The sequence below is a fragment of the Leguminivora glycinivorella genome, unplaced genomic scaffold, assembly GCF_023078275.1.
Source record: "Leguminivora glycinivorella isolate SPB_JAAS2020 unplaced genomic scaffold, LegGlyc_1.1 Scaffold10, whole genome shotgun sequence".
Taxonomy (NCBI): Eukaryota; Metazoa; Arthropoda; class Insecta; order Lepidoptera; family Tortricidae; genus Leguminivora; species Leguminivora glycinivorella.
In genome coordinates this window covers 229584-242002 of record NW_025952835.1, presented here as the reverse complement: position 1 = coordinate 242002, position 12419 = coordinate 229584, and the positions used below count along the sequence as shown (strand labels likewise).

The 12419-nt window shown below is 42.1% G+C and overlaps 1 protein-coding gene across 3 annotated transcripts in view; it reads left to right on the top strand.

Annotated features, from left to right (window-relative positions):
- The window catches only part of LOC125242145 (clathrin heavy chain-like), a 54146-nt gene that overhangs the window by 10902 nt on the left and 30825 nt on the right, over window positions 1–12419 (top strand). For all 3 annotated transcript variants that reach the window (XM_048150854.1, XM_048150853.1, XM_048150855.1), the window contains 9 exons: window positions 4469–4657; window positions 5184–5328; window positions 5903–6012; window positions 9110–9306; window positions 9697–9877; window positions 10400–10593; window positions 10804–11030; window positions 11349–11520; window positions 11888–12166. In XM_048150854.1, coding sequence (XP_048006811.1) covers window positions 4469–4657; window positions 5184–5328; window positions 5903–6012; window positions 9110–9306; window positions 9697–9877; window positions 10400–10593; window positions 10804–11030; window positions 11349–11520; window positions 11888–12166 — 1694 coding nt within the window. The remainder of the gene's footprint in view (window positions 1–4468; window positions 4658–5183; window positions 5329–5902; window positions 6013–9109; window positions 9307–9696; window positions 9878–10399; window positions 10594–10803; window positions 11031–11348; window positions 11521–11887; window positions 12167–12419) is intronic.

Below are 12419 nucleotides of genomic sequence, written 5' to 3'. Positions count from 1 at the left end.
AAGTAGTTTTATTTCGCTTCTATGTCAAGAAAATCGACTTTTAATACAAAATTTTGGAACTAAATATACTGAACTGTCACCGCTAACATCAGAATAACATCGCCCTCTTGACAATCTAAATATGTATATGTAATATGTATATATATATAAAAGAAGAAAGACAAGACATATCAACGCACAGCCGAAACCGCTGGTCCTAGAGATTCCTAATTTGGCATGTAGGTTCCTTATAAGGTGTAGAGGAACACTAAGAAAGGATTTTTCAAAATTCACATCCTAAGGGGGTGAAATGGGGGTCCAAAGTTCAAGATTACTTTTAGTATGCGGGCGAAGCCGCAGGAAAAAACTAGTAGTCATATTTTTATGGGCAGGCTTTTAAAAAGGTTGTGGGAACCTGCTTTCAAAACTATAACCCTAAAAAAGGTAAACACTAGCTCCCCCTATATCGTCACGGCGGCTGAATGAAAGTCAATTATCTCTTTCACGCCTGGGAGCACATTACTTTGTGCGCCGTTTTGAAACTTGGTAAAAATAGCAGGATGTTGTTACGGTGTACAGTCAGCGCGATTTAATTGCGATACGATTGTGACACACCAATGGTAAGGGTATTCCGTCGCTTTTGCATTTTCGTCGAAGTCTTATCAGAATTTCACTTGCCAATCAAAATTTCGCATATGATATTACTTTATTAACCAACGTTCGGCGGTTCATTATGATAGCGATTTACTTAGTAGATTTATTAAGTAGGTATGGATGGCAGTAGGATTAGCCACGTATTGAACGCATAGATATTCATATAAATTTTAAACAATATCAACGCCTTCATTTACTTATAGAACTCTGACAAAATGGGATAAAGACGATTTAATCACTTGCTCAAAGCACCCAGTCATCTAAATATATAAAAGAAGAAGCTGACTGACTGACTGACTGACTGACTGACTGACATATCAACGCACAGCCGAAACCGCTGGTCCTAGAGATTTCAAATTTGGCACGTAGGTTCCTTATATAGTGTAGAGGAGCACTAAGAAAGGATTTTCCAAAATTCACCTCCTAAAGGGGTCAAATGGGGGTTCAAAGTTTGTATGGGGAAACAAGATTAGTTTGACTATTTTATTCGAAACTTCACAGGAAGATTCCTTAAGACATATGACTGAATACGAGTTTCAGGTTTTTTGAAAATTTAACCCCTAAAAGGGTGAAAAAGGAGTGATAAAGTCAAAAAATCAATATGGGTATCGTTTTTATGGTTTATCGGGTCGCTGATCACGATAAATACAACGTTTTTAAAATCTAACGAGGCGGAAGTGAAATACCTTCTCCCCTGTTGTGGTGCAGGTTTAAATATCAAAAAAATATATAAAAGAAGATATTGACTGACTGACTGACTGACATATCAACGCACAGCCGAAACCGCTGGTCCTAGAGATTTCAAATTTGGCACGTAGGTTCCTTATATAGTGTAAAGGAGCACTAAGAAAGGATTTTCCAAAATTCACCTCCTAAGGGGGTCAAATGGGGGTTCAAAGTTTGTATGGGGAAACAAGATTAGTTTGACTATTTTATTCGAAACTTCACAGGAAGATTCCTTAAGACATATGATTGAATACGTGTTTCAGGTTTTTTGAAAATTTAACCCCTAAAAGGGTGAAAAGGGGGTGATAAAGTCAAAAAATCAATATGGGTATCGTTTTTATGGTTTATCGGAACGCTGATCACGATAAATACAGCGTTTTTAAAATCTAACGAGGCCGAAGTGAAATACCTTCTCCCCTGTTGTGGTGCAATGGGGTTTATCTAAATATATAAAAGAAGAAGCTGACTGACTGACTGACTGACTGACTGACTGACATATCAACGCACAGCCGAAACCGCTGGTCCTAGAGATTTCAAATTTGGCACGTAGGTTCCTTATATAGTGTAGAGGAGCACTAAGAAAGGATTTTCCAAAATTCACCTCCTAAGGGGGTCAAATGGGGGTTCAAAGTTTGTATGGGGAAACAAGATTAGTTTGACTATTTTATTCGAAACTTCACAGGAAGAGTCCTAAAGACATATGACTAAATACATGTTTCAGGTTTTTTGAAAATTTGACCCCTAAAGGGGCGCAAAGGGGGTAAAGTCAAAAACACAATATGGGTATCGTTTTTATGGTTTATCGGGTCGCTGATCACGATAAATACAACGATTTTAAAATCTAATGAGGTGAAAAAGAAATTTTCTCCCCTGTTGTTGTGCAATGGGGTTAAAATATCAAAAATAGCCATAAGTATAGCTTTAGTTTTTATCTTTACTTCTGGTTCAAGAGATTTCAAATTCACACGGAAGTTCCTTGACAGGGCCAGGGACAGGGTCAGGGACAGGGACAGGAACGGGATAGGGTTAGGGATAGGGATAGGGATAGGGATAGGGGAGGGACGGGGACAGGGACGGGGACGGGGACAAAGATAGAGATAGGGACGGGGATAAGAATAGGGATTGGGGTCGGAATAATCGGTCGGCAATCGATATCTAGGCAGTGTAAAATGCAGGTGGCTCAGTGGGAAGGTATTAGTAAGTAGGCATCGGCGAGTATCCTGCATCCATAATAACTATTACATTCAATGTGCTGTAAGAAGATCGTTGTTTGCTTGCCTTTTATATGTTTACGTTTGCAATAAGTATAAGCAAAATGGAAAAAATTGTAAGCGATAATGCAAGGAAGTACTTTTTACCCTACCGACCATAGCGTCGAGATACTGGCTATGTGGGTTGTATGAAGTTTCCCCAGTATAAATATTTATATAGGTAAAATACATACATATTCGTACCTACTACCTACGCTGTGGTCGCTGTGTAACAATTCTACAATCATTGCAAGAATTTTTTTATAAACAATAGTAGTATGTGTAAGGTACAGTCAGCCAAAACCGGACCGTACAGCAAATAGATCAGTTACAATGGCCCTCCAGTCGAGAATTGCCCCGCTTTACCTTAATCGAAATAATCGCGGACAGATGTACCTACAAAGAAACCTACGGATCCAAATGAAAATCTTATTTTTTGTAAACGTTTCAATAAGAATACTTTTATTACGCGGGCGAAGCCGCGGGTAAAAGCTAGTCTATAATATTTCTAACAACCTAATCAACCTATGCAAAACTGATATAGTACCTGTTTTGGAAGCTTTACCGCGTTTATGAATAGAAGATAACACTACTAACTTAAAACGCCTGCCTTATAACAGCATTTTAGCCAGATTTACTCCATCTTCGCATGGCAGCGTAATCTGAAAGTCGGAAACGATCGAATACATAAACAAAACACTAACGAATAATCACAAAGATGATAAATACGGTTGACCAGTATACGTTGATCTCTATTTAAACAAATATGGCTGGAATGGCGAGGTCTTCCTATAGTAGGAGTTGATGTATTGGGTTCAAAACGGTTTGTGAATGAAAGGCAAGTTGCCAGCCAAGTTTGGGCGAATCTGATGGCAATGCACGGGCTGAATTGAATAACAGATTTGCGAAGAGTTGAACGTTTACAAACACCAGTTTAATTAGAGCCCCGAGCACTACTGCAATGCGGTTTCTGAGAGATATTATAAACTGGTTAATCTCAACGTTCTACTGATATACCCTCGTTCGTTTGGAATATTATAGTTGATAAATGCAGTGTTCGAACGATGTGTGAAACTTGATCGATTTGGAATATTTGGCATTATTGAATATCAATGTCAAATTGTGACATCTGTTTTGAACTTTATCAATTTGGGCGCATTGGTAATGGATTTTGTGCCACCCAATGTTTGTTATTAAATGACTGTTTAAGTTTGTCACATAAGGTAGAAGTATTCGTATCAGTGCTCGACACGATAATTTCCAATAGATTCTTGCCTTCTTGCTTCTTGCCCTTCCATATTGACTATAATTTAAGATTGAAAGTGGCACCTACTGGTACACTGTCGGACCCTTTTACTTTTACCGGACCAGTGTTTCTGTAAGATTTTATTAATATAAATATACACTTCCATAGTAATGACATAAGTCAAAATGTAACACGGGGCAGTCTCACCACAAGTTTTGAATGAAATCTTGGAAGTTAAAAGCATACGAAAATTTAGATAACCAAACAAATGTCAGTGTCTTTTTACACATTCGATAGCAGACGAAAAAAGGCGCGCTACGTCAGAAACCGAACGAATCTGCAACCGCCGTTTTTATATGGCGAACACCCGCCCGGCGGGTTTTCCGGCATCTGAGCATAGTTCACGAATGCCTACCGGGGAGTTCTGGGTTGCGAAAGTGTTAAAATGAATCCTCATGATCATAGGTGCGCGGGGGTGATCTATTATTTTTCTACTAATTTGACATATCTGACGTCATAGTAGTATAAAAATATCTCACCCCGCCGACCTTAGTTCATGATGATCAAAACACTATAGATATATAGTTTTTTAATACACTTTATTATTCCACAGGTATCTCCGCCCAGCAGAACCGCGTGGTAGGCGCCATGCAGCTCTACTCTGTAGAGCGCAAGTGCTCCCAGCCCATCGAGGGTCATGCCGCCTCCTTCGCCACCTTCAAGGCCGAAGGCAACGCTGAACCTTCGACGCTATTCTGTTTCGCCGTGAGGACTGCTCAGGGCGGCAAACTGCATGTCATTGGTGAGTTGCCAAGTCCATCTATTTTTTTAAACCCCCGACGCAACGGGGTGTTATACGTTTGATGTGTCTGTCTGTGGCATCGTATAACGGATGAACCGATTTAGAATTAGTTTTTTCTTGTTTGAAAGCTGAGTTAGTCGGGAGTGTTCTTAGCCATGTTTCATGAAAATCGGTCCACTATGTCGCGGTCGGGGGTTTTTTCAAAATTTTAATTTTGTGGTTATGTCCTCAATCCTCAACGTATATTAACTGAACTGATATTCGAAATAGCCACTAGCCAGGCAGTATCATTAAATGTTTGCTTGCCTTGCAAATATCGGAACATAAGATGACATCACGCAAGCTGAACTTAGTCTAATGATTCTTGGAGTATTACTATGGACGACAATTTTGCGACGCATTTGGTTTTCAGCAATGTTTGAACAAAAAATTGTTGAGCAATTCGTCCCGTATACGCACATATTTAATTTGAAACTTGGACGGTATTTTGCTAGACAACATACTCATTTTATTTATTTCCAAACAGAGGTTGGGCAGACACCAGCAGGCAACCAGCCCTTCCCGAAGAAGGCTGTGGACGTGTTCTTCCCGGCCGAAGCGCAGAATGACTTCCCAGTCGCTATGCAGGTCTCCCCCAAATATGACGTCATCTATCTCATCACCAAATACGGGTAAGCCAACATTTTGTTTCTACCTAACATTATAAGATGTACATTTAGTTTTATAAGGCCCATTAAGGCACTGGTCTCACCAAAAGCTAGTAAGCGATGAGCTATCGGCGATAGAAACAAACAAAAGGTTGTCCTGTGTGAAAAACGGCCCAGCCACGACATTGGTCTAAGCGCGACAGCGGTGAGCGGCAAAGTTTTATGCTTGTGTCGAGAGATGGCAGTCTATGCACTGTGATTATGATTACAGATTTTACTTTGACAACTCTCTATAATACTCGATCCTCTTTGATACAATTCAGATCACTAACAAAATCAAATATCGCAATGCAACTCCCATGCGAGTTTCCGCAATATCTAAATCAGCCTTTTATAACATAATTCTAATCGCCATTTTGTTTTACCAATAAACTCATTATTCGTTTTATTTGCTCCTCTCCGTAAATAGCTTATTTCTTTGAAGTCCGGCTTTGTTTGTATTTGCGACCTAAATATTAAAGGAAATTAGTTTGCCTCATTTTAAAGATCTTTTAAAAATATTAACTGAATGTAATAAGTTTATTTTTGTGGTTCCCAGGTACATCCACATGTACGACATCGAAACTGGGACATGTATCTACATGAACCGCATCTCCTCGGATACCATCTTTGTGACGGCTCCTCATGAGGCCACTGGCGGCATCATTGGTAAGTCTCTATTACTAAAATTTACTTGGTGCAGAAGCAAGGGAATCGAAAGACATTATTATCTTTTCTATATCGCACCAAGGTGTAAGACGCTGGTTTCGTTGTTACCAAACTAAAATGGAGTTGGACGGGACATGTTGCTAGGCAGAATGATCGCAGGTGGACTAAAATGCTAACGGAATAGTCGCCGCTTACAAAACGTCAAAGGCATCCGTTGGCTCGTTGCGTCGACTGCATCCGGAAAATTGCTGGTCACAATCACAACTGGATAAGACTAGCCGAAGACTAGAGAAAGGCGCACTAGAAGAGAGGCCTATGCTCAGCAGTGGGCGATAAAGGGTTGATATGATGATGATATTAATGATGATGATATACTGCACTAGACTCGTGTGCTAGGGCTTTAGTCTCCTTGATGCTCAGTGGTTACTATGATATCTTATGAAAGCTTCCTTAACCCATTCATTGCCGACGTCCGCATCCGCAATACAGTTAACATGTATCGTGACGCGAATTCGCATCTTGGACAATGAATGGGTTAAACTAAAAAATAATTGATGTTTTGTATTTGTCCCTCTGGATTATATTTAGACATAACATGTTACATGTTTCCTGTAAAAATTATAGGGTACAATGCTCGCCTTAGTCATCATTTTTCAGTTTTACCCATTACCCATTTAAAACAACATAACTCTTATTCGCAAAAATGGAATCTCATTATAAACACTAAACATTGCATGTCCAAGTTCACGCGCCGGTCGTTGACCCGCTATCGAGCGTTAAAGCGACAAGGTTATAACTATTTATACACCATCATTGCTATACTACTTTTCTAATATTAGCCGAGAGTCACAGATTACACAGATACCGCATTTACAAAGATAACTAACGAAGATACAACACGTGCAATTATACTTGTAAAATGATATATTTACTAATTTACTATAAAATTGTAGGTATCTCTAGAGCTAAAGCCTGACACGTGAGTGTCCGGGAGCGTGGATATAATTTATGTAATTTTTCTTTTTTAAGTATGTAGTAAAAAAATATTTTTAAACCGTATTTCGAATATCTAATCAATAGCCGGGTCCACACAAAGCGAGGAACGTCCCGAGGCAATATATTCACGCTCACGCAACGAACGTCCAATATAGACGTGCCTCGGCCGGGGCAGGATGCTTATTAGTACTACTACTACTACTTCTCGGTCTTGAGGGGTATCGCGCCAGCTTTCAACGACGCCGAGCTCACGGAAGTCTACCTCCAGCCTACGTCCAGCAGGACGGCGTCCAATCGGTCTCCCCAAGTAGGCCCTTTTGACTGCCCGATCTTCTCCCATTCTTTCAAGGTGACCTAGCCAACGGAGACGATGTGCTTTGGTTTCACCTATTATATTTGGCTCGGCTACCAGTTTTTCAATTTCGGCATTTTTGGGGCAGGATGCTTAGCTGAGCAAAACGCACGCCCTGCCTCGACTGAGGCGCCATGTCTACAAAGCACCTCGTCAGGGCCTCGCTCTGTGTGGACCCGGCTAATGATGCTTTTCATGTTGTGTTGCAATTTTGCTATTATCTAAAAACGCGTAGCGATCAAAACTGTTGGCGTTCAGCCAACTACTGCCTCTTTCTTTGATTTTTTTTTAATTAACGGTCATTTATGGGTGCGAATGAAAGCTTTTCCGCTCCCATACTAAAATTGTAAAGGAGCGTCAAAATAAACCGACCTCGCTTCTCTTACGTGCCCTAGTACGGTCAAGTTATATACATGCGGACAAAGTGCCATAAATATGTGTACACGACTTGTATGCAATAACAGATTTTTGGCACCTTGTCCGTATATATATTTTATACCTTGAAACCTATTACTGTACCAGTTGTGGTCTATGCCGCAAGTTCAAGGGAGCAATTTTTCACGCCGACGCGCTTAAATGCCTTACGGCGGCTGAATACAGATGAAGGTGAAGATGCCAGCTCGTATTGAATTTGGAAATTAATGGTCGTGCCTATCGGTATCTCGATTCACCAGTCGCGCAGATTAATCGAATGAGTGGGCGAATAATATACCTATGTTTTTATTTTGATGATGATAAAGGCAAATCTTTGCTAACTTAGAATCGATTTGAATCGAACAAGGTGCAGGAGTATCATTATTCGTCATATTTTAATAGCAATTTGTCATTAGTGATGATTTGATGACATGACAATGTGATTCAGTGTTACGTTGGTCCGACTCTAATCGGTATCTAGATCCTTTACCTATAAGCACTCAAAACTAACCTTTCTTTGTCATCTTTACTGGTTAACAAAAAACAAAACTAAAAGGTTATCAATGTTATCATCTAAATCTCTTGACTGATAATAAAACAGAGACCATTGTCCTTATTCTCCGAAAATTATATCGTTGATTCGTTGAACAGCCATTTCGCCTTGAATTGGGTCAACAAAGTAACAGCAAGAATAAGCAATGCATAAGCTACGTTTTACGACCGCACGCCCCTTATGGCTGTAGGTACGCCCACTCGCGACACATAAGGAATAGGACATTGCAAACAATTCATTAAAAAAAAACCTAACGCAATGTTCTGTTGGTGAAAGTTTGCTATTTTATTCTTTTGAAATGTAGGTATTTTAATAACCCACTAAGGCCCACTTGCGCCAACCACTTAATTCAGGGTTAGCGGGCTGTCAACTGTCAAATTCCATATGAACTGGTGGGTTAACCCTACATTTTCGTTGGTGCAAGTGGCCCTAAGGGACCGGAAATATTATTTTAAAGTATTTTTTTTTCTCTAATACTCGTGTCAGTATTTTTAAAGTACTTGTTAATTTAATATTACTGGAACTTTTATTACAAATCGCTTGTTTTAGGTTTGGTAATTTCAGTGCTATCAAATCATACCCTTCCTTTTGCGCTGTCGTAGACGGGTAAAAATACGAGAAGGTGAGGTGAGACGAAGAACAATATAATATGTAGCTTACGTATCGCGATCTACCGACCTCAGCTTTAGGGAATATGAGAAAAGGAGCAAGCGAGAATCGGACTGGTTCTTTGCACAACTCTTTTCATTAAAGTAACCCTTAACATGTTCTTCCTTCCACAGGCGTGAACCGCAAAGGCCAAGTCCTCTCCGTGACCGTAGAAGAGGACTCCATCGTGCCGTACATCAACACGGTGCTGCAGAATCCTGAGCTGGCCCTACGCTTGGCTGTTCGCAACAACTTGGCCGGCGCTGAGGAACTCTTCGTCAGGAAGTTCAATATGCTGTTCACTAACGCCCAGTACGGAGAGGCGGCCAAGGTCAGTCAGTCTACGGAAGTAGCTGATTCTTGCTTCGTAAAATACGGTCTGAGCTATCTGAACACAGAGCTAGCTAGCTGCTGGCTGGCTAACTGGCCAGTAATGGATCTGGACTGAGAAGCTCAACATAGTCAGAGTTGTTACCAAGCAGGTACTGATCAAACAACTCCAAGATATAAGCTGGAAGGCTCCAGCTGACGCAAATTATAACACGTATGCTTACTTTTGACGAGACGAACATTTGGACCATAATGCAATTGCTTCGCAAAGCTTCAGTTTTGGACATAATGCCAACTATGGGATGATCTCATTCAGTGGAGACTTCTAGAGAGATGACTAGATACATAATTATTCGTTTCTATATTTTGATCATGATGATGTTTGATTCAGGTGGCAGCAATGGCGCCGCGAGGCATTCTCCGCACGCCGCAGACCATCCAGCGTTTCCAGCAGGTTCCAACCCAGCCTGGACAAACGTCGCCCCTGCTCCAATATTTCGGCATCTTGCTCGACCAGGCGCAGCTTAACAAGTTCGAGTCGCTCGAGCTTTGCAAGCCAGTCTTGTTGCAAGGCAAGTGATTCATGAGCTGTAGTACAATAAGCTACCAATCCCAAAAGCCTCTGAATTTTAGAAGCCGTTAAACCTATTTAAAGGTTTCTTTTTGCCCAAATGTAGTGTCTAAAAATCTTTAAGTTCAGTGCACTGTGCGGTCCGTGACACGTGTTCAAAGTCACTTTGCCTACTGCTAGCCATACCACCTGAGCACACCTCGGACACTGGCGATCAAATATATGAAAGAGGCGCGTTCCTAGCACACAGTCTAAGCTCGTGTAGGTGAACGCGTACTATGCTTGTATGAGTGAAATATGACAGGTCGACTGTTTGCGTTTTTGACAGGCGGTAACTGTGAGGTAACCGAGAGGGGGTGGGCGGCACTTTCAGCGGGGAGCGGGAGTGGCCATACTGTACGATAGTACTCTTTATTATACTGTGACCTGAGACACTATTTTGCCTTTAGAAGACTGATTATAACTGAATCGAAATGCTATTTAATTATGAGAGCAAAAATCTTTACGAAATATTCATTTCCAGGTCGCAAGCAGCTGCTCGAAAAGTGGCTGAAAGAGGAAAAGCTAGAATGCTCCGAGGAGCTGGGAGATCTGGTGAAGCAAGTGGACCCCACGCTGGCTCTGTCCGTGTACCTGCGGGCGAACGTGGCCAGCAAGGTCATCCAGTGCTTCGCCGAGACTGGCCAGTTCCAGAAGATTGTGCTCTATGCTAAGAAGGTGGGTGCTTCTGTAAAAGGTGACTGACTATAAGACGAAAACTGCGAATGCTGAAAGCAGGTGAACCAAAATTGGCTCTGTCAGTGGTGTCTTCTCTTCCTCTGTCAAAAGTACCATCTAAATATGCTCGGAAGAGATTCGAGAAACGGGAGTCATAAGTTGGTAAGACACCGTGCGAGCTGTATTAATATGAGCCTGTTTTTCTTGCAGGTTGGCTACACGCCAGACTACATCTTCCTGCTACGGTCCGTGATGCGCACGAACCCCGAGCAAGGCGCCGGCTTCGCTGGCATGCTGGTCGCTGAAGATCCACCTCTGGCTGATATCAACCAGATAGTGGACGTGTTCATGGAGCAGAACATGGTGCAGCAGTGCACTGCCTTCCTGCTGGACGCGCTCAAGAACAACCGCCCCGAGGAGGGGCCGCTGCAGACCAGGTCAGCTCCACTAGAGATACCTCCCTAGCCAAACGCCGGCTTCGTAGCCATGATGGTCACAGAGGACCCGCCTCTGACCAACATCAACCAGGGGCCTATTGCATAACAAGTTACAACTCATATTACAAGCGGTAGTCCCCCTCCAATTCATTTTATAAGAAAGAGAGTTCCACTTGTAATACAAGTTGTAAATTGTTATGCAATAGGCCCCTGATGGTGGATTGCGTATGACTGACCATTAGCTCTATTCTGGAACTGGATTCATCAGAATCAAGTTATAATTTCCTGTCTTTGCTAATTGATATCTGTTTTCCGTAGGCTCCTGGAGATGAACCTGATGTCAGCACCCCAAGTGGCCGACGCGATCCTCGGCAACGCGATGTTCACGCGCTACGACCGCGCGCACGTGGCGCAGCTGTGCGAGAAGGCCGGCCTGCTGCAGCGCGCGCTCGAGCACTACACCGACCTGTACGACATCAAGCGGGCCGTGGTTAGTACTGTAGTCTGATGTTGGCTGCGAGCGCGAGCAACTGCGTGATGTTCGCAGCAGTAACTACTTCTGTCGTATTATGTACTCCTGGTACAAAGCTGTTCGCTCTGTGCGTGACAGCTGCCACTTTTGCGGGTAAAAGTTCAAAGTCTGACGGTTGGTTTTACTCATACGCACTTAGGTACTTGATTGGCAACAAATAATTTAACACGCAGTGAACAAATTATACAATGGACAAAGAGTAAACTGTTGGGATCGGTTGTGGAAACTCTTCAAACGATAATTATATCATCAACTAGAATGAGACTTCGTCAAATACCAAGTCATATTTCAAGATAAAAAAACTAATATTCTATTTCCTCCCCAGGTCCACACCCACCTGCTGTCAGCCGAATGGCTGGTCACCTACTTTGGCAGCCTGTCCGTTGAGGATTCCCTCGAATGCCTCAAGGCCATGCTACAAGCCAACATTCGTCAGAACCTGCAGATCTGCGTCCAGATCGCTACCAAGTACCATGAGCAGTTGACTACCAAGGCGCTTATTGAGCTGTTTGAGAGCTTCAAGACGTACGAGGGTCTTTTCTACTTCCTTGGGTCCATTGTCAACTTCAGCCAGGATCCAGAAGTCCATTTCAAATATATTCAGGTCAGTGTTTTAAATATAAACACAAATTAACCAAATGTCTTGTCGGTAGAGGTCTTCTCGTGTCTCCAGAGCAACATCTGATGTCAAATAAATTAAGGTTTCCGCTAGTTGCCACAAGTGCACGGAAATAATTTGAAAACTGGTGAACTTGTAGGTAACATTCACCGCACGCAAACGCGTCAGGTAACGGCGCTCACACTGTTAACTCACAACAACAGTCACCCGCTCCGTACACACGCGTGAGGTAATGAAC